This window comes from Carassius gibelio, chromosome A8 (assembly GCF_023724105.1).
Source record: "Carassius gibelio isolate Cgi1373 ecotype wild population from Czech Republic chromosome A8, carGib1.2-hapl.c, whole genome shotgun sequence".
Lineage (NCBI taxonomy): Eukaryota > Metazoa > Chordata > Actinopteri > Cypriniformes > Cyprinidae > Carassius > Carassius gibelio.
In genome coordinates this window covers 27,711,451-27,734,111 of record NC_068378.1, presented here as the reverse complement: position 1 = coordinate 27,734,111, position 22,661 = coordinate 27,711,451, and the positions used below count along the sequence as shown (strand labels likewise).

The 22,661-nt window shown below is 35.6% G+C and overlaps 2 protein-coding genes across 2 annotated transcripts in view; both read left to right on the top strand.

Moving 5' to 3' along the window:
• LOC128018080 (tricarboxylate transport protein B, mitochondrial-like) overlaps window positions 1-9,190 on the top strand; it is an 18,195-nt gene extending 9,005 nt beyond the window's left edge. The window contains exons 4-9 of the mRNA XM_052603461.1: window positions 4,253-4,391; window positions 4,472-4,556; window positions 5,515-5,619; window positions 5,706-5,821; window positions 6,261-6,334; window positions 7,987-9,190. Of these exons, the coding sequence (XP_052459421.1) occupies window positions 4,253-4,391; window positions 4,472-4,556; window positions 5,515-5,619; window positions 5,706-5,821; window positions 6,261-6,334; window positions 7,987-8,101 (634 nt within the window). The 3' untranslated portion in view covers window positions 8,102-9,190. The remainder of the gene's footprint in view (window positions 1-4,252; window positions 4,392-4,471; window positions 4,557-5,514; window positions 5,620-5,705; window positions 5,822-6,260; window positions 6,335-7,986) is intronic.
• Window positions 9,191-12,908: 3,718 nt separating this feature from the next.
• Window positions 12,909-22,593, top strand: si:dkey-178e17.3 (somatomedin-B and thrombospondin type-1 domain-containing protein). Its single transcript, XM_052605115.1, has 5 exons — window positions 12,909-13,257; window positions 18,385-18,567; window positions 18,886-18,976; window positions 20,206-20,364; window positions 20,995-22,593. The coding sequence occupies exons 1-5, from the start codon at window positions 13,035-13,037 to the stop codon at window positions 21,098-21,100; spliced, it is 762 nt and encodes a 253-aa protein (XP_052461075.1). The 5' UTR covers window positions 12,909-13,034; the 3' UTR covers window positions 21,101-22,593.
• The last annotated feature ends 68 nt before the right edge of the window (window positions 22,594-22,661 follow it).

The window sequence follows — 22,661 nt, the reverse complement described above, 5'->3', positions numbered from 1 at the left end:
TCAAACATTAAGTTCTGATATATTTACTAAATGATTTTTGACATAAAAGAAAAATCAATAATTTTGACTCATACAATGTATTTTTGGTTATTGCTACAAATCAAACATACCCCAGAGACTTAAGACTGCTTTTGTGGTCCAGGGACATATTTATTAGTGACCATGTCCACTAGGCTCCAAAAAGAACAAAAATGCATGATTAAAGCACCGTAAAAGTATCCTAACATTAGTCTGTATCCTGTTCTGTTTTACCTAAATGTTATTATTTTAGTATCATTAGTTTTTATTAATATTTTGAATTAGCTTTTTTAAATATGTTTTAGATGTTTATTTTTTTTAGTTTTAGTAATATTATGTTATGTGTTTTGTTTATTTAATTTAATATACTGTTATAGTTTTTCTAGTGAACGCTTTAGCAATTTTGTTGTTTTTGCCATTTTTATTAGTTCAGATTTATATATATATGTATATATATATTTTTTTTAATTCATGTTCATTGAAGTTAGTTTTAGCAATTTAGTTTTTGTCGTTTCCATTTCTTTATTAATATACCTATAATTTTTATACTTTTACTGTTTTTAGTTCATTAATAAATAGACCGTTTATAGTTTTTATGAATATTTTGAATTTGTTTTTATATTTTAATATTTTCATTTTAGTTAGTTTTAGTAATATTGTGTTGTTTTTACTTTTTTTTGTTATTTATTAATATACTGTTATAGCTTTTGTTCATATTTTGAATTAAATTATATTAAAACATTTCTTAATTTTAGTGATATTTTTTAGCAATTTTTAGGTTCTTGCCATTTTTATTAGTTTAGCTATATACGTTTTTTTTCATTTGTTAATTTTAGTTATTTAGTTTTTTCATTTCAAGTTTTAGTAATTTTATTTTGTGTTTTTGTCTTTTATATATATATTTTTAAAACAGATCTTTATAATTTTATTTTAATTTATTATATATATATATATATATATATATATATATATATATATATATATATATATATATATATATATATATATATATATATATATATATAAAACATATTATTTTAAATGTGTGTATACAGTTTTCATACCTTTTTTAAAGAATTGAGTTCATGAAGTAATTGATCTCAAGCCAGTTCAGACTGGTCCTGGATCAGCGGTGGTTTTGTCTTCATCACACTCTGATTGATTGTGGTCTCCTGCGCTCCTGTCTTCCTCCTCCTCTTTTCTTCTCTCCATTAGCTGATTGGACTCGTGTGACCTTGCGTTTGTCCTGCTAATGGATCCAGTGCTGTACGTCTGTCACTGACCGCTGGATCCAAGCCCAGATTGCGTTTACGAGCTTCGTCTGATTTGAATGCAGCTGTGTTCTCCAGACACTGAAACTGCTTTAGCTCTGATAGATTTACACTGGTTTACAGAGAGGCTGCAAACACACGTATCCTCAAAATCATCTTATATATAATATTAATATATATACATATGTTTTCATGTTAATTTGAGTGTTTTGTGTTTTTTTCACTTTTATTCATTTTTTTGTTATTATATTTATGTAGTTTTAAGAATCTTTAATAATTTTACAATTTTTATTTCAATTTTACTAAACTAAACAACCAGAAATGTTGCTCTGAGTGGCAACTCTAGCCACATTTTTATTTTATTTCATTTTTTAATTCCACTTAATGGTTATTTTATTTCAAGTTAATAAACATATAATTTATATTGCTATCTTAAATTAGTTTAAGAGTTTTTTTCATTCATACATTTTTTATTTTCATTTTAGTTGATTTAAGTATTTTTTTATTCGTTTTTTAAATATACCTAAATGATTTGTATTGATTTTAGTTTTAGCTCATTAATATACTGTTATAGTTTTGATGAATAATTTTATTTATTATATATATATATATTTTCCGTAGTTCATTTATTTATCTAATGCAGCCATTGTGAGCTTGTGCTGTTAAAGTAATGCCGTATTAATCATTCATTAATGCATACTGCATACTATTTCACAATTTATTTGAAAAATAGTATGTAACACAGTATATACTAAGCAGCTGATAAGTATTCCTTTCTAAACAGCCAACATGTCTTGGTAGTGTGAGTTTGATCCTGTCATGCTGAAAAAGCTGCATGAATAGTGCAGGATGGATGACTTTTAAATTGAATTTGAGACAATTGAATTTGATGGAGAGAGAGAGAGTGAGAGAGAGAGAGAGAGAGATGGAGAGATTGTTAAATGCATGATGCCGGTGGAGACATTAAGCAGACAGACGAGGCAAGCGTTCAGGTAGATTGACAGACAGATTGTGTTTAGCTCGTCTGTTTGTTCGGTTCAGTGCTATAAAAAGCTCTCGACTCTGCTGGACGTCCTGCAGTCGTATCTGTCCTGCATGCATATGTTTGTGGAAATGCATGTCTGTATTTCCTTTATATTAACAGGTAATATAGAGAGTCATGGACTGAATTCAGAACAGCATACTAGTGTACTTGCTATTTCTGACATATAGAAAAATAGGGTCATAAGGGTTTCGAGTGTGTAGTGCTGAAACGTCTACTTTAATTGATAGAATGGTCAAGGATCAGCAATCTCCACCTGATTCAAACTGATCAGCAGACCAAACCGTTAGCCGTAGAGACTTGAAACTTGGAGGGATGGTAGTACTCACACCGTCTACAAGATCACCAATGCTCGCCCCAATCGGCCTGACGGGGGCGCTACAGCGATCAACAGTACAAAATCACTCTTAACTCTTAAACTGTTGGCCACAGGCTCAAGTGTCTCATGTCGTTGGAATCCTAGGCTCATGACAGATGAAATGCAAACCTCGGATTTGATCGTCTGCTAAATTTTGGGGTATTTTAGATTTTTTTTTTTTTTTGTAATCTACTTTTATGAACTAGTCCTAGGTTTCTGCCTGATTGGAACCAAAGCAGAGTAGAAAAATTATCTGGAGGGTGACTATGAATAATTATAATAATAAAAAAAATAGGATTTTCAACTATTTAAGAGCTCAATCTGAGTTCCCTTCAAAAGAAATGTGGCACTAGGCCACTTGGTGGCGCTATAATAGGGGAAAAAACATAAAAAGCTTCACAAACATTTGTCCAATCAACATGAAAATTGGTATGCAGTGTCTTTGTCCAAAGAGCCACAAGTATCTATGAGGTCATTTGCATATCTAAAAAAAACATGGCTGCCATGCCCTAAAGGTCTGTGAGAAATCTGAAAGAAATCGGCCACTGGGGTGTGATATGGCAAGGGCGTAAACGATAGACCTCCTCATTCCGAACAACTTTGCATTGAGAACCACCGGTGTCAATCAAATTGTTCATGAATTATTCAAGTTTATATAAAAAATACTTTTGCTAACAAGTCCTACGTTTTTTGCTCAGTCTCAACCAAACCACTGCAGCACAATTCTCTGGACTGTCTAGGTCATTAATTACCCAAAAACCCTTTGGGTAGCTATAACGGGGTCGTTTAAAAAAGGGGCGTGTCCATATATACCCAAAAGCCTATAAATTCTGAATGAAAAAATTAGAACTTTGCCAAAAATGCTTTTATAAATAATCAATTTAGATGGTTAAAGGGCTTCCTAAATAATACGTGATGTCTTTTTTCATGTGTGCTTAAATGCCTTAAAGCGCTATTTATTTATTTATTTATTTATTGTCATTTCCCCTCACTTCCTTCTGTCTTTCATTGTTCTTTTTCCCATTATGTGAGTGATTTTATTTTAAAGAAGTGATATCCAAAGCTCTCATTTAGTGATAGTTTTATTTTATTTTATTTTATTTTATTTTATTTTATTTTATTTTATTTTATTTTATTTTATTTTATTTTATTTTATTTTAAAGAAGTGATATCCAAAGCTCTTCTTTAGTGGTAGTTTTATTTTATTTTATTTTATTTTATTTTATTTTATTTTATTTTAAAGAAGTGATATCCAAAGCTCTTCTTTAGTGATAGTTTTATTTTATTTTATGCAGAAACAAATATAGCAAACAATTACTTTAGCTATGATTTTTGTTGATTGATTGATTGTATGTATTTAATTTGATTTCTTTGTATGTATGACTTCTGTATTGTTTACCACTGAATCTGGGATGCTTTTCTCACAAACAGAAGATTGTGTGGTGCAAAAAAAAAGATTGATTTATATAGTGTGCTGTTTTTGAAATGGATCTGATTAGTGTCCTGCCCTGCAGCGCTGCTTGATTTCTAACACAGATGTGATGATGGGGTGTTCCTCTGCAGGTTCGGTGTGTTTGAGATACTCAGTAACCAGATGAGAGACGACGCTGGGAAGCTGGACAGCACTCGAGGGTTAATCTGTGGTTTGGGAGCCGGCGTGATGGAGGCCGTGCTGGTCGTCTGTCCCATGGAGACCATAAAGGTCAGGTCAAAGGTCATTCAGCTATGGCATTTATTCCTGCTGAAGCTTTACCGTACGTGCTTCATCTCTCACATTTCCAGGTCAAATTCATCCATGATCAAACCTCAGCTAATCCCAAATACAGAGGCTTTTTCCACGGAGTGCGCGAGATCGTCAGAACTCAAGGTGAAAGACTATTTCAGCTCTGAACTCTTCTGAATCTTCCCAGTGACAAGAGTTTAAAGAGAAGGAATTCATCCACAGAGACACCTCATATACAATCATAACATGTCTTCGTTTTTCTGCTAGAGATTATTTTTAAAATGTATTTCACTTTATTTACTTTATTTTATTTTCCAAGCCACCTGTCCAGTGTAGGGGATGCTGGAGCATTATTTCATTTTATTAATATATTTTTTTTTAAACAACTTGTCCTATGTATGGGATGCTGGAGCTATTCTATTCTATTCTATTCTATTCTATTCTATTCTATTCTATTCAAACCACATGTCCTTTGTAGGATCTTGTTGCTGGGATTTTAATTTAATTTCACATTTTTCAAATGATTTGTTCAATGTAGGGGATCATGCTGGAGCATTTATGCTTTTATTCTATTTTATTTTATTATTATTATTTTTTTTTAAAGACCACATGTCATTTGTAGGATCTTGAGGTTATTTTATTTTATTGTATTTTATTAAATAAATATTATTATTTATTATTTTCAGACCACATTTCCTTTGTAGGATCTTGAGGTTGCTGTGGCCCTTTCTTATTTTATTTTATTTTAATTTATTTAATTTAATTTTTTTCATTTATCTTTTCAGGCCACGTATCCTTTGTAGGATCTTGAGGTTGCTGTATTGTATTTTATTTTATTTTATTTTATTTTATTTTATTTTATTTTATTTTATTTTATCATCTACAAATAAGCCAAGTGAAAAAGGTGATCTAGCAAGCAATTGCTTTCCAGTGAATATATTTTGTATTTTATTTTCTCGGAAACAAAATATTGTGTGTAAATTATTGTATTGCCAATCATCCATAGCATCTCAGATACCCAGATCTCAGATATAGATATTCCGTATTTGCAGTGATTTAAACTACTCTGATTGGTGGTTTCTAATGTTTGTGTGTGTCTCAGGAATCAGAGGGACGTATCAAGGCCTCACAGCTACGGTCCTCAAGCAGGGATCCAATCAGGCGATCCGGTTCTTCGTCATGACCTCTCTGAGGAACTGGTACAAGGGTAACACAGTCTCTGAGCTGCACTGTCCTCTGCTGCTCATCCAGGTGCTCTGGCGTCTCACTGCTTGTTTTTGGGATGTTTTCTAGGTGAAGATCCCAACAAACCCATCAACCCCATCATCACAGGAGCGTTCGGAGCGATGGCTGGAGCGGCGAGTGTGTTCGGGAACACGCCGCTGGACGTCATCAAGACCAGGATGCAGGTGCACACAGCGTTTCATAAATAGATTTTTTTAATGAATTGTATTAGTAATATAATATATACTGTAACCTTTGACCATTATTGCAAAGCAAATCAAAATGTATTCACAAAGCAATTTCTTTATTTAATCTGTCATATTTATTCATGTAACAGAGTGTGCCAAAAGTGCTGCACAATTTCAGTAAAATAAAATAAAATAAAGTAAACCTTGAATGTAGTAAGATACAATAATAGAAGAAAAAAGGAAAATAATAAATATATGAGAAATTGAGAATAAAAACGATAGAATAAGCAGCTCATGATGTTTCTCAGTCATCTTTTGTTTCAAATCATTCGTAGCACTATTTATAAAATTGATTTGCTTTTATAAAATAAAGATGGATTTTATAGTGTTTTTTCTGTTAATAAATGTTTAATGAAAATATGTTTTTTTTTTTCAGGGCTTGGAAGCTCATAAATATAAAAACACCATTGATTGTGCCATGAAGATCATGCGACATGAAGGACCAGCGGCGTAAGTGTGTGTGTGTGTGTGTGTGAGAGAGTGTGTGTGTGAGTGTGTGTGTGTGTGTGTGTGTGTGTGTATTAGAGAGAGAGAGAGAGTGTATGTGTGTGTGTGTATTAGAGAGAGTGTGTGTGTGTGTGTGTGTGTGTTTATTAGAGAGAGAGAGTGTGTGTGTGTGTGTGTGTGTGTATTATAGAGCGTGTGCGTGTGTGTTTGTGTGTGTGTGTTAGAGAGAGAGTGTGTGTGTGTGTGTGTGTGAGAGAGTGTGTGTGTGAGTGTGTGTGTGTGTGTGTGTGTATTAGAGAGAGAGAGTGTGTGTGTGTGTGTGTGTGTATTAGAGAGAGAGAGAAAGTGTATGTGTGTGTGTGTATTAGAGAGAGTGTGTGTGTGTGTGTGTGTGTGTTTATTAGAGAGAGAGAGTGTGTGTGTGTGTGTGTGTGTGTGTATTATAGAGCGTGTGCGTGTGTGTTTGTGTGTGTGTGTTAGAGAGAGAGTGTGTGTGTGTGTGTGTATTAGAGAGTGTGTGTGTGTGTGTGTGTATTAGAGAGTGTGTGTGTGTGTGTGTGTGGATTAGAGAGTGTGTGTGTGTGTTTGTGTGTGTATATTAGAGTGTGTGTGTGTGTGTGTGTATATATTAGAGAGAGTGTGTGTGAGTGTATAAGTGTGAGTGTGTGTATTAGTGTGTATGTGTCTGTGTGTATTAGTGCGTGTGTTTGTGTGTGTGTGTGTATTAGTATGCATATGTGTGTGTATTTGTGTGTCTGTGTGTGTGTATTATTGTGTGTGTGTATGTGTGTGTATTAGTGTGTGTGTGTGTGTGTGTGTACTAGTGTGTGTGTGTGTCTGTGTGTGTGTGTGTGTATTAGTATGTGTGTGTGTGTGTGTGAGTGTGTGTGTGCACCAAAGAAAAGCTTGATAAACACACTAAATATTGTCATATTGAAAATGCTAATACAAATCCAGAATGATTCAGGGTCAATATCATTTAAATAATATGAATTAAAATTATTTGAATTAAAATTAACATTAACTGAATTAAAATAATTATAAAAAATACAATTATTATAAATTATATTAAAAAACAATTTTATTTCAGCTAGTTTTCAAGGCAACATGTCTCATTTTTGTTTAAGTTGAAATACTAAAATTAAATCGTATTTTTCAGACAATAAGTCGCATTTATTTAGAAACAAGAACTAAGAGGAATCATTACCGTCTCCAGCCACGAGAGGGCGCTCTATGTGTTCAGTGTAGACTACAGGATACTGAGCAGCACTGAGCGCCCTCTCGTGGCTGGAGACAGTAATGTTTTCTCTTGGTTCATGTCAAATTAATTTTGATAAATAAGTCGCACCTGACTATAAGTCGCAGGACCAGCCAAACTATGAAAAAAAATTGGGACTTATAGTCTATATATATACGGTGTATATATATATAATTTTAGTCATTTTGCTGTTTTATTATTATTACTTTAAAAGTCTACATCATTTTTATAAATATTTATTTCTGTTTTAGTTTTAGATATTTTATTAAATATCTAAAGTCAAGAAATTAGAAATGATGCCTTGGCAATTAGCTGAAATAAGTCATTATTTTATGTTATGTTTGAAATGATGTGTAATGATTAAATGTGTTAATGTGTGTTTGTGCGTCTGGTTCAGGTTTTATAAGGGCACGGTCCCACGGCTCGGACGAGTGTGTTTGGACGTCGCCATCGTCTTCATCATCTACGAGGAGGTAGTGAAGGCCCTAAACAAAGTCTGGAAGACGGAGTGAACGAATGAAGAGAAGAGAAGAGAAGAGAAGATAAGAGAAGAGACACTGTGATCGAGCTGTTTGATTTCATCCCATTAGTTCTGCCTTTAAAGATGCACATAATATACAAAATTTATATTTTAATATCATAGAACTGCTCTGAAATACTTTTAAACTGTATTCATATTAACATAAGGTATTGTAAGTGCCAAATTTAACAGATTTTGTTTATTGATAAAAATATTTAATAAAGAGCAAACAAACACAAACACACATGAACGCCGTGAGCCAGAGAAGTCATTTAGAGAAAAGTGTGACAGAAACATGTTTTAACCAGAGAAAATCTTTAAAAACAAGTGGGAATATTTACATAATGGGCATATATGAATATTTATTGATATATTTACATAAAAAGAGAAATTCCATAATACTGTATGAAATTTTTTTTTTTTTCTGACGTTTCTACTTAAAATATGTTTTTTTTAACGTTTTATCTAAGGCTAATATTTTTACATTTGTAAAATCATTTTTATGAATTATTTTGAATATATTTTATATTTATTTTTCTGTTGCACACGTGCCTTTAACCAGTAAACTCTTACATTTATTTTTCTGAACGACACAAGCAGACATATTTAATAATTCCTTTGTTGTTTTTGAAGCATAATTTATGGTCCTGACCCGCTGTATGAACTGTGTTGGGAATATAGATGGAGTGAATGTCAGAATCACACACGTGCTGTAAATGCGAGCCCTGGATGGATGATTTAAGTGTGTTTTCTGTGTGAACCCTTCAGTTTTGCAGCATGAATCTCCAGCTCTGTGTGTGTCAGCATGTGTATGAGGTGAAACAGTGTGATGCATCTGTTATTGATCATGTTGATTGATCAGAATCAGCCGGAGAGATGTTCATGTGTCTGGATGGAGCTCGTGCTTCAGTGTTGATCTCTGTGTGTGTTTTTGGGCTCCTTAGAAATATTCTGTGGGGTTGTTTGTGCCATGTATTGTTAAATGTTTGTTTAAATTCTTGGCTTTTTCTTTGTAGATCTGGATGCTTCATAATACTAAATGCTAATGTGCTAATAAAATGATTTAATTTTCACAGTTGAATCAGCTGTGTGTGTGTGTGTGTGTGTGTTTTTTTTTTTTTTTTTTTTACATATAGCGTTACAGGTAAGAACAGTATGGAAGCTCATATAATAAAACAAGATTCGAACTCTGATTTGTACAAAAATTTCAGAAAATATACAAAGCTTTCAAATATCATTTTTTAACAGTGCACTTAAGTGGTGCCTTTTATTTCATTATTCTATTCTCTGCAGATACAGTGTAAAGATTTGAAGTCTTTTCACTTCTAGGTTGTTGTTAGTGATGGTATGCGGTTGCTAGGGTGTTTCTAGGTCAGTGTCCATGACCTCGTGGTGACCTCTGGAATAACAATAGTCCTGTGTCAGTCTGGATGAATGAAGGATTATTTGACCTCTTTCTTTTCTTTCAGATGAAAGATGCGCCAGGCGTAATGGTTTTTATACTGTAGAAACACACACACACTCACACACACACACAGACACACACACACACGCATTCACACACTCATTCACACACACACACACACAGACACACACGCAGACACACAGACACACACGCAGACACACACGCAGACACACACACACATGCAGACAAACACACACACTCACACACACACACACACACACACACACACACACACAAACACACACACACACGCACACACACACGCAGACACAAGCAGACAAACACACACACACACACACACACACACACAAACACACACCGATGAGAGATTCCTCATCTCTTTAAGTTCTGCTACAAAAGCTCTGTGTTAGACACATGGAAAGGAATCCCTTCGCTCTCAGTCCGTCTGTTATCAAATCTAGTCTTGTTCAATCTCAAAATCACAAACGAAGTAAAATATGACCGACTGAAAACAAGAATCGTGTGTGATGTTTCCAGCAGGATTCAGTGATCTTGCAGAACGTCTGTCCATCTGTGCTTCTCTCCTTCTTTCACAGGACAGAAGTATATCTGTGTTTTGTTGTGCCGTCCGCTGTCGCTCTTCAGAAACTCCCACCAGCAGATGTTTTATGGTGGCATCCCGAAACTGACTGGACGAGCGGAGCTGATGACCGAACACATAGACGAGCTCTGAAGCGCGATTAAATCACATTCATCCTCCACAGAGGGACAGACAGTGAGTGACCCGCCTCACCTCGGGGTTTCTGTTACCAGTCACTAAAACTAAAACCACAAAAAACTGTCTACTCTAATAAGAGCGATCTCTGTACTATGATAAGGTCGAAATCCTAATTGAAAATCTTCACAAATACCATTTCTTTCTGAGAAGGAACATAGAGTAGAGGATACTAGTATTTTTATCAGAAAAAGGAGATTTGAGATCGGTCTGTAATTAACTAATTCTCAGGGATCAAGTTGTGTTTTTTTTAATGAGAGGCTTAATAACAACCAGTTTGAAGGATTTGGGGACATATCCTAAAGACATTGATAAATAAATAATATTCAGAAGAAGATCTATGACTTCTGGAAGCACCTCTTTTAGGAGCTAAATATGGTCTCACATACATGTTGTTGGTTTAGATGATTTAACATGTTTATACAATTCTTCCAAAAGTCATTACTGCTGTGCGGTTGGGAAATGTCTGCACCTGTTTATGCTTTATTTTTCATTAATTTAGCCACTGTATTGAACAAATACCTGGGGTTGTGTTTGTGTTTTTCTAAGTGATTGAAAGTAAGTAGATCAAGCAGTTTTTAGAGTGTTTTTGTAAGTAGAAGTACTTTCCCTCCATGCAATACGAAATACCTCTAGTTTTGTTTTCTTCCCGCTGTGCTCCATTCTGCGGGCTTCTTTGGTTTCCTTAATCATATCTAAAGTGCTAGAAAATGGATATTTAATAGTTTCTGTTACACCATCAAGTTTTTCCCGAGCTACTGGATTTGCTGTCGAATTGAGAAATTACGTATAAAGCAGTCTTTTGTGGTAGAAGTGATGGTTCTACAACATTTGTAACAAGGAGTTGAATTTGCATGTTTATCAATAGGAAGTATAGACAAGACTAGATTATAATCTGAGATATCATCACTTTACTGCAGAATTTAAACGCCGTAAACATCAATTCCGTGTGTTGAGGAAATCACTTTGGCCCAGTTTTGACCAAATCTTCTACTTGGAAGTCTTTATGCTTTATATGTATTTTTTTTTTTTTTTATTACATTGTTTTCATTGTGTGCAGACTCGCAGTTAATGCTTTGGCAGTACAAATACACTGTTGCGTCTGTGTGAATCTGTTTTCTATTAAGTGTTCTATCTAGATTTGTATAGTTTCTTCATGGTGTTTGTTGTGAATATCTGTCAGACAGACTGACTCCGTCACATGAATTTGCAGCTGTATCAGTGTTAGGTGACATGTTCTCTCTCTGTGGGGGGATTTCATAATCATAATTATCATGTCTCTCATCCAGACCGAGCTGAGGAAACACAAACAGATGTTGTGTAATAACAGCTCAGAGTGCTGATTTCAGATCAGATGCTGGAGTCTTTCACTGCATACTTCACATATCTGACACTCCGGGCTTGCAGTAATGAGTTGAAATAGATGTGTTATGAGAAATGACCAAAATGTGCCATTTTGTTGGGTTCCAGAACCAGAGACAGAAATTAACCAGGGTTTGGGGAAAAATGCTGCCAAAAAATTACAAATACATACAGATATTTAGATGCAAAAAAATTAAATATATATGTATATATACAATGTCTGTAGCGTCTTAATTTTCATATATTTAAAATATTGAATTATTCAAAATATAAAAACATGAGTTTAAACACCATATTGATAAATTATTTCACACACACAAACTCATACATACATAAGGTATATATACAGTAAAAAAAAGCATTTTGATAATCTCTATTATTTTATTAAATTTAAGTATTTGAAAATGAATAGAACAATTATAATAAAAATGCCATCATAAGGGTAATAAAAATCCCTAAACATAGGCTAGATTCTATTAAACAAATATTAACAAATTAAATTATGAATAATAACAATAATTAATAATAATACATTTATATCACTGGTGTACTTATATATGATTTAGTACATGAAAAGACCATGTGATGTTTAAAAAAAAAAAAAAAAAAAGTGAAGTGAAGTGACATTCAGCCAAGTATGGTGACCCATACTCAGAATTTGTGCTCTTCATTTAACCCATCCGAAATGCACACACACAGAGCAGTGAACACACACACTGTGAGCATACACCCGGAGCAGTGGGCAGCCATTTATGCTGCGGCGCCCGGGGAGCAGTTGGGGGTTCGATGCCTTGCTCAAGGGCACCTCAGTCGTGGTATTGAAGGTGGAGAGAGAACTGTACATGCACTCCCCCCACCCACAATTCCGTCCGGCCCAAGACTAGAACCCACAACCCTTCGATTGGGAGTCCAACCCTCTAACCATTAGGCCACGACTTCCCTCTTTAATGTAAAAAAATTTTTATTACAAAAACGGTTCAATAATAGGCTACAATAATAATCATGACAAACTAATGTTTTATTATTACTTCATAAAACTCACATCATATCATATATATATATATATATATATATATATATATATATATATATATATATATATATATATATATATATATATATATATATATATATATATATATATATATATATATATATATTGATTGTTTTGAAAGCTGCGGTGTGTTGTTGTGATTGCGCATGCGTCCTGCAGGCGGCGCGCTTCAGTCCCTCCGCGCGCCCCCGACAGATGAACTTCGGCGATGCTGCGGACGGGACTCACGGAACTCACTCGCTGCGTCTAAAAGTGCGAGAAACTTCTTTAAAGCGGTCTCTTCTGTATTATAGCGAAAACCCAAGACGATGATGACGGGAGCTCGCGTGTGTGCGGTGATCGCTCTCGTGATGTGCGCGTGCGGCGCGTGCGAGGCGGGATGCGCGGACAGACCGACGCCGAGATGCTGTCCGGGACGAAATAACGAGTGCGTGGAGAGGAGCGCGAGGAGAACCGTGTGTTACTGCGACACATACTGCCGAAGGAGCGGCGACTGCTGCGACGATTACCGGCCCGTGTGCCACACGTCAGGTGAGTCCGTTAAAATCTCCTCAACCGCGGCGCGTCCACCTGCGGCTGCCGGGGTGACGTCACGCCGCTGAGATTGACGTGCGTCAGTTTGAATCTTTTTTATTTAAAACTGACGCCTGTCAATCACAGAAATGTAAAAAAAACGAATAAAATAAGAAATATAATCTAGTTAATCTATTACTTCTATTTAATACACATAAGTATAAATGAAATAAGCCTTTTAGGACAGTTTTGTTCAGATAAAAAATAAGAAAAAAGTTTGTTACTGTTTGTAATTTTTTTTTTTACATTTATTTATCAGGTATTATATTATTTTATTTTCTTTCGGTTTTACTATTATGTTTTTTGTTTGTTAGTTTATTTTTTTGTATACATTGTCTTTAACTTGTAAAAAATAAAAAAAACTTTTTTTTTTTTTTTTTTGTTAGCAAAACCCTGTTGACATTAAATATTTACTTAAAATTTTACGCTAATATTTCATTAATCCTTCAAACCTTCACATGTCAGTTCATGGTCATCTGAAGTGCAGGTAAACAAAGTATTGCATATTTTTATGAAATCACGCCATTTCAAAACTCATTGTTAGTTCCCATTGACTTCCATTGTACTTTTTATCCATATATTGCATAATAGCCTACTTATTAGTACATTACGTAGTACTATCACTTTAAAATAAAACTTTCTGGAAGATTCTAGTGCACAAATCAAATTAATTATTTCTTTTCTTTTCATTCGATAATATCTCAAAGTTGGGTCTGTTTCTCAATGCATCAAATGACTTTGGAATATAGTGCACAAGTCATATATGAACTAGAGTTATGAGGCTTTAATGTTCTTTTTGAAGCATGAATTCATTTTTGCTGTATAAAAAAGCGTCTCCTTTTGCTTTGTTTTAAACAACACGTGGGTGAATAAAGCATGCCAGAAGTTTGCTATTGGATAATTCAACTAAAAATTCAAATTCTGTCACCATTTGTTCAAAACGTGATCCTTAATTTGGTCTTTCGGGCTCAAATGTCTGGATGAGATTGTTAAAGGAGTATTGACAGAAATCAGCGGCTCAGAAACAGCTGGTGTCTCTGAGTAAATGACGAGTGAAGGGTTATTACCACAGCCGTCATTATCTGCTGTCTGTATGTCTCTCAGCTACAGCAACAGAGCTCAGAAACAGTCTCAGTCGTCGTTGTTTATGCAGTAAAACTGAGTCGCTGAGACTTTAAAACCTCTGAAAGCAGAGCGTGACAGTCCTGAAATACTTCAGGCACAGCGATGTCTGAACGTCCGTGCATTCGATGAGAAGAACATACCCAAACGAGTGTGATTTGATTGAAAAGAAACATGCACAGAGAGTTTACAAGCAAAACATTTGTCAAAATGCTTAAAAATAGTTTTGAAACAGAGCACACATCTCTCAGATAAACTTCTTCAGAGTTCACTCATGCATCTGTGTTCCTGATCCTTTCGATTCTCATTTAGTCTCTAAATAACAGCTTGATCTGATTCATTCAGACACATACACTCCCTCAGCCATGATTACTGCCATATGTGTGTGTGTGTGTGTGTGTGTGTGTGTGTATTGATATATATAGCTGAGGAAAACAAATATGCTCAATATTTGCCAGCAGAACTCTTTAAGTGAATTCTTAAGCAGATTTATGAGCTTCTCAAACGTGACTTTTTTTCTCTCTCTTCCCCATAACAGAGCTATTAAATAGTTCAGTTTTGGTTTTTAATGGCAAAGCGGTCATATTTGTTTTTGTTTCTTTATTAAGTTAATTTAGAAATATGTTTGGAACATTTTATGTTTGTGAAATTCAAGTTTTTGTTTTTTAAAGGAACGACCAAGCGGCAGACAGTGAGTTGAGCATTATGTTTAATCAATCTAGCCTTCTCAAACCAACACGAATTAAACAGACATAAAACACACATGCATTTCACAGTATTAATTTAATCATTAAACCTAGATAAATGAGTGCTATTAGACGTGGATCCAAAAAAAACAAAAAAAAAACAGTTGTGGCATCCATCATTCTTTTAACTTAAAAAAAAAATGCTGATTCAACAATTTATGAGACATTAGATTCTATTAAATGGTTCTGATTTTTTTCAACATGCATTCAAATATTCATGTTAAGTCAAGTCACCTTTATTTATATAGCGCTTTAAACAAAATACATTGCGTCAAAGCACTGAACAACATTCATTTGGAAAACAGTGTGTCAATAATGCAAAATGATAGTTAAAGGCAGTTCATCATTGAATTCAGTGATGTCATCTCTGTTCAGTTTAAATAGTGTCTGTGCATTTATTTGCAATCAAGTCAATGATATCGCTGTAGATGAAGTGACCCCAACTAAGCAAGCCAGAGGCGACAGCGGCAAGGAACCGAAACTCCATCGGTGACAGAATGGAGAAAAAAGGTCAACACATCCGTAAACCAGGAAGTTTTAGAGCACTTCCTGCTTCCTGCTGCTGAACAACTTTATGGAGATGCAGATTTCATTCTCCAACAGGACTTGACCAGAGCTACCAATCAAGCTACTTTTCTTTGTATTGGTCTTAAAGGGATAGTTTACCCAAATAGCAAAATTATGTCATTAAAGGCGTTGTTTTGTCTTTGCTGTGAGGTTAGTGTGCTGACGTGAGTCTGTTTGATGTCTCTCAGGACGTCTGTGACAGATTCCTGAAAGCGGAGGAATGCTGAGGAGTATCTGCTTTGGGTTTGGTGGCCCTCATAAACACCCGAGTGCTGCGTGAACAATGAACAGGAACAGACTGGTGCACATGTGTTGTGTTACCTGACGCACGCACATTTCATGAACGAACCATATGTTCCTCCTCCGGTTCCTCTCTGTCCTCCCACATCATCTCCTGACGCGTCTAACGTTCATTAAGACTCCGATGCATGAGGAGGTGTGTTGCTTTGGCTCCTCACAACCAACTAAAACAATAAACATTTGAGTTTGATGAGTTTGCTTCTTCGTGGGAACAGATTTGTAGAAATGTAGCATTGCATCAGTGTCTCAACCAATGGATCAATGGTTTTCTCCTTAAACATGAAGAGGTCAAGCAACAGATTCATGACTCAATCCTAATTAAGACATTGTTGGTACGCAGGTCACCTGATCAGAAGGTTTCTGGCGTTCTGGGAACGTGCACGAGGCATATCTGCAGAACTAATGCAGGGGAATGTGGGGAATTTGACAGGGCCTTTGTATGGAGGTGTGTGTTTGTGAGTGTGTTTGCGTTCATTGTTGAGATGTTTCACTCTGGTGTGTATGAAGAGAAGAAGGGGAACAACGAGCTTTGAGCTCAGAACGACATGAAGGAAATATACTTGCACTAACAGTGCAAACAACTGACCTTACTACTGCGAGGGTCAAAAAGGTCTGGAAACAGCCATAAAACCCAGACTTAGAAAGTTTTAAAGGGTCTCAGAAAATAGAATACACATCAGTCCAGATCAAACACATGCATTGGTTTATTATGATCGTGAATTTGAGTGCATTTGAGTATATCTTAGTTTTATTTGCTCTTTGAGTTTAGCATATGTGTGCACTTCAGTTTTGTTCAATACTGGCGCTTTGATATGGTTTGTGTGTGTGTAAGATGTGTTCATGTGCACATACAGTCTGCATGCTAGCTGTGTTGGCATGGTTTGCATGTTCTAAAGATTTACTCTGAAATGCATTAAAATCTCAAATGGAGTGTCAAATTGCACCAGCAACACATGCACCAAATGCATTGTTTTTGCAATGCACATATTTTGTGAAATATCGTTATCGCGAAACCAAGACATTTAACTTCTCCTGGTTAGTGGAAATCTGCTTTGAGTGTTTTAACTTGGTGTAGAACTTGAACTTGATGTGTAGAAGCTCTATTGAGTAAACCTTAATGTCTATTCCTTCTCCTCAATACAGGATCACAAACTCTCAGACACTTAAGGATGCACCACAGAAATCAGTTTACAAACATTTAGGAGCGTGTAGCTCTTGTGAAACTGTCGGGGATCCCGGTTCCTCCGAGCCCACATGAGAGAGCAGCTGTGTTATTGAGATCCAGACTCAGCGGCGTTCGCTTTCTTCTCTGTTTGTGTGTAGTTTGAGGGTGTGTACGATGTCACTGCACAGCTGCTGTGTGTGTGTGTGTGTGTTTATGCATTCTTCACCTGCACTCTAACAGACAATCATACCAGAACTTAAATAAATGCATGGTTACAAAACTGACTAAAAATGAAACCTTTTAAGTTGCAAACATGAATACTGTTGATTATAATGATGATCAACCTTAATACTGTGTGTAATTCAAACTGAAATTTGTGTTATTTTAATTAATTAATTTATTGAAACAATGCTGGGCAGTGGATTTCTAAGTGCAAGCATGTTTTGCATTGGACATTCGAGGAGAATACAAGTTGAAACTAAGTGTTATTTTATGATTTGTTTTGTGAAATCAAGTCAATCAACTTAAATAATTGCGACAAATTAAGTCTCTTGAACTCAGTGTAGTCACCATAACTTAAAAAATAACTGTTTATTTCCTTGATGAGCCAAAACAATTGTTTTCGATATTATTGTACTGTAATATTACTGCGTTTTATGCACTTGTTTCACTCCCGATAACTAAATACATGAGAATGATTGTTTTGTGTTTGAATTAGCCTAAGGGTCGACCGATATACGGTTTTCAAGGCTGATGTCGATACCGATTATTACAGATCAAGTAGACCGATAACTGATATTTTAAGCCAAAATATAGGTCTGGTGTAAAAATTAAAATGAATGTCAAAATCACGAATAACGAGGGCTCTGACAAATGCTTTTAAATTATTTCGGTATAATCGGCTTTGAAAATTACCGATATTGGTAAAAAATACTTAATATCGGTGCCGATAATCAGTCGACCCCTAGTTTGAATCACTGTTTTTCTCTAAATCTATTTATACACTAATACACTACACTATTTATACACTACTTTAGTGCTTTGATGGTCAAACAGGCTTGTAAACAGCAATAAAGTCCAGATTTACAGACTTTTATGCACTCATTTATACTCTCTTGCATGTGAGTGATTTTTATGTTTGAATTAAAGAAGCATTTGCTCCTCTCTCTCGTTTCCTCTCCGCAGCTATAGACTGTGAGGTTCGGCAGTGGGGTCCCTGGTCTCCGTGTTCGTCCGTCTGTGGGGCGGGGACTACAGAGCGAAGCCGGCAGGTAGCCACGCCCCCTCATAACGGAGGCACGCCCTGTCCCGACCTCAAACAGCGCCGAGGATGTCTCGCACACACAGAGACCTGCAGCGCTGCTAAAGGTAATACACATACTAGCTCTGTTAAATCTTGCTGTCTACGCTTCTTAGGCAGCATCTGATTTGCAGTGGACAGTTTTCACATATCTGGGTTTCTCAGTAGAGAAGTTGTCAAAGTTGGGTAACATTAAATAGTGGCAGACAGAATTATACTTTTTTTTCCCAATTTGCTTCAGCAGTTCATGTTAATAGTGTTGCATTGTGATAAATGCATGCAAATATACCATGCATGTAGGGCTAGTGTGTGTTTGTTTTGTGCTTCTTCTCTGGAGGAGTTTAATTTGCTCTCTTTCATTAACTTGATCTCTTCCTCCTCTTCAGAGGTGGCCAAAATCCTGCCCGACTCATTCAGGCGGAACTTTAAGGACCCCTGGAGACGGCCGCACATGCTTATGAAGGAGGAGAAGAAGAGGTGAGAGCGTCGTTCTAGAACAAAGAACTAATGCAGCTTTGACAAATAACAGAACATTACACGAACAGATAATTCAAACACTTTCCTGTGACCGAAGGCCGTCGTGTTTTCTAGCGAAGGAACTGTTGTCTAGACTTACGCTACAATGACCCTCATAACTAGAACAAGATGATTATGCTTAGAACACACGCTTAGAAATGGATAACTAAATCTAAATCTAAAAATCTGTTATTGTGTCTATATTTATGGGTAGATATGTAAACCTCGATGAAAGTTCACCCTTTGTATTTTATAAATTAATATTATAGATCTTAATGTAAATGATTCATTTATGTTCAATAAAAAAAATATATATTGCAATTTTCAATTAAAATCTCATAACCCTCCTGGAAACATCAGAGGCCCCGCCCACATCTCAGCATCCAATCAACAACTGATGCATAGAACTCAGCATCATCCATAATTCATTGCACTCAGATGTATGGGAGAAAACATCAGTCGCTACTTCCATTTCATTGCAACTTTAATGGGATAATTCTTTAAAAAAATAAAATCCTTTCATCATTTACCTTCATTTATTCAAAACCCATATGAGTTTTATTTTGTTAAAGTTATTTAGCATGTGTGCACAATGAAAATGAATGGGCTATAAGACTGCTAAAGCTCCTAAAATGAAAAAAAAAACTAATTTTTAGGAGCAGAATAGCTTATAGATAACCTAAGACAGGTTGTATTTTCTGAGGACGTCAACTTCTAATACAAGCCCATCGTTAAATCACTTCCTAAACCCAGAGGAACACCTGCCCGAGGCCAGGAAATCAGATTAGTGTGTGTGAGGATGAACTCGACGTGTGTGTGATCAGCGTCAGATAATGAGGAGTTTAATAAGACGACAGGGATTCAAGAGCAGGTGCAGGTTCAAATGAGTTTATGTGAGGTTCCTTCCAAGCCGTGCACACAGGAAATCCCAGAGCAAACCCTTTCATTAATCACAGGTGTGTAGTTTCAGGTGTGTGTGTGTGCGTTAACTTTACACAGCTTGCAAAAATAGTTTCAGTGTCCGGCTAGAGGAAATAAAAACAATCTAGTGTTGCATGCTTCATGCATCGTGCAACTAAACGGCTTTAGTGTGACACGTTTGCATGCTTTTTTTAAAGTAAATAATGCTTTGAATTTAGTCTGCACATGTTATTTCGGTCTGGACTCTCTCTTTGAACGTCTGTGTGCAGTTACTGTGTGCGGATGCGTGTGAAGCAGGCGAGCGCTGCGTGTAAGATGAGGCCGTGGAGCGCCGGATTGGTTCTGGAGCGCTCCGTGTGCATCGAGTGTCAGAGCGACGCCATGACGGATGATAACCGCTGCGGCGGAGACGGGCTAAACAACATCAGGTACACACTAAACCCTCTTATTAATAAACATCCACGCAACCGGCTGTTTTCGGCTTTTATTATGAAGGTTTTGTTTTCCCTCCAAAACAAAACTTAAGAATTTTCTTAAATTAGAATTCCTGAAAAGAATGTTGGTAAAAATCATTGTAAATAAGCTTTTAGAGTTAAGATAACTGCCTAAAACTGGTCTTTAACTCCCGAAGGTAAGCTGTTTAATGAGTTTGTGCAAATATTGCGCTTTATAAGAGTCTTTAGAAAAACTATTTCAAACAGTCTGATTACATTTTTCAGGACTAAACTAAACTAAACTTTATTAATCTAAAAACATGCCTGATTAATTGAAACCATTAAACTTTTTAAATTTAGCAGCAGTTTGTTTATGTTTTTCCTGGATTCCATTTTTTCTGTTTACAATTTTCTGGATTTCACGCCTTATTAATTAAAATAATGGGACTTATACAATTTAACAGCAATTTATAACAAATTTAACAATAATTTAATTTGTATATCCTATGAAACCAATTTTATTTCTCACTCAAATTTGACAGAAATTCTGTGATTTCTGTTTGAATTTTTCTGGATGCCATTTTCAAATCTATTTTTATTTTTTTTACTTCTGTTAACCTCTAGAACCTTCTGGTCGGCCGCTTCAGCTCCGGGTTGCTCGGGGTCCTGGGTTCGAGAGTCATTTACCGAGGACTGTCGGTGTCCGTCTTACTCCATGATATTCGTCTGAACTCAATTCGAGGAACACAGTTGCTCCAAATGATTCCACAGGACTCTGTCATGTGAAACCAAATTCTCTCTGTCAAAAGTTACCATATTTTTCGGACTATAAGTCGCACCTGAGTATAAGTCACATCAAAAAATAAGTCATGATGAGGAAAAAAACATATATAAGTCACATTTATTTAGAACCAATAGAAAACATTACGGTCTCCAGCCACCAGAGGGCGCTCTCTGTCTTCAGTGTAGACTACAGGAGAACTGAGCGCCCTCTGGTGGCTGGAGACCATAATGTTTTCTATTGGTTCATTTCTCTTGGTTCATGTCAAATTAATTTTGATAAATACCTGTGTTTGATAACACACCTGACTATAAGTCGCAGGACCAGCCAATTTATGAAAAAAAAGTGTGACTTATAGTCTGGAAAACACAGTAAGCAATCTGTCAGATTCCTGTGTTTCCACCAAACCACCACACATCCCTGTTCTCCTGAAGCTTTGCTGTCTCCCCCCATAATGCACCTGTTTCTGATGCCTTCGATTATAGACTTTTATATGTCACTCTGTTCTGTTGTTCTACCCCCTTCTTCTCCTATTTCTGATTCACACGTACTGTATTTATAAATGTTTGAATGTACTTCTGTGTGTGTTTGAATGCATAACTCATCAATGCACGAGTCGGCTGAAAGACAAGCTAATGCACATGAATGTTTCTATTCGGTATTCGGTAGAAAATCCCTTCTTTGGACGTTTTCAAGTGTCTACAGTGCCTTATTGAACGCCACTTTCACACTTTTTCGTTTTGTGTGCATGTTCTGAAAGCTGTGTTGGAAACTGCACTCGATTCCTCATGAAAAAACTCAAAGTTATACGATTAATGTGTTTTGAGTTGGTATAAAAACAAAGCGGCGTGAAAGTATGCTGCTCATCTTTGCAGAAATTATCTTTTCATAAAATCCAATATATTTTATTAAAATAAATTTCCAATTTATTTATTATCTCAGCATCTCTGACTCTTTTACACACAAGTGTAGTATAATAAAATAAATGCTTGTTTTTTTTTTGTAATATCTCACCAGTTTTATTGATGCTTTTGTATGATTTTGTTGCCTTTTGTTATTTGCAATGCTATTCTTATTCCCATCACACATTAAACAGTCATTAGCATTGCTTTCAGTGTCCTAATTAGCACGTCAGTGTGATTCTGATGCTGTGGTCACCAGTATTTAGCGTGCATGTGCTCATTACAGATCAAAGGGCTCGTTTTGTGTACATGCACCCTTCTGCACACATACTACGCTCACAACTTATATTTTTGTGGCATTTTTTGCATGCTTTCTCAGTAGCATGTTAAGTACAGTATACTTAAGATTCAGGTAATCATGTGTTTTCTCACTGACACGCTTGATGTTCAGTTTGTAGGACGGAATGTGCAACCAGCAGTTACCAAATTTGTTATACTTTTATGCTTAAATGCTTTTAATGATTTTTGCAAAAGAAAACATTTGAGTGTGAATATCTTTACAATTATTTTTTACATGTGTATTTATGTATACTATATATATTGAATAT

Coding starts and splice junctions, on each gene's coding strand:
- si:dkey-178e17.3 (XM_052605115.1), top strand. CDS start 13,035: ATGATGACGGGAGCTCGCGTGTGTGCGGTGATCGCTCTCGTGATGTGC. Junction 13,258..18,384: donor GCCCGTGTGCCACACGTCAG/GTGAGTCCGTTA, acceptor TCCTCTCCGCAG/CTATAGACTGTGAGGTTCGG. Junction 18,977..20,205: donor ATGAAGGAGGAGAAGAAGAG/GTGAGAGCGTCG, acceptor GTCTGTGTGCAG/TTACTGTGTGCGGATGCGTG.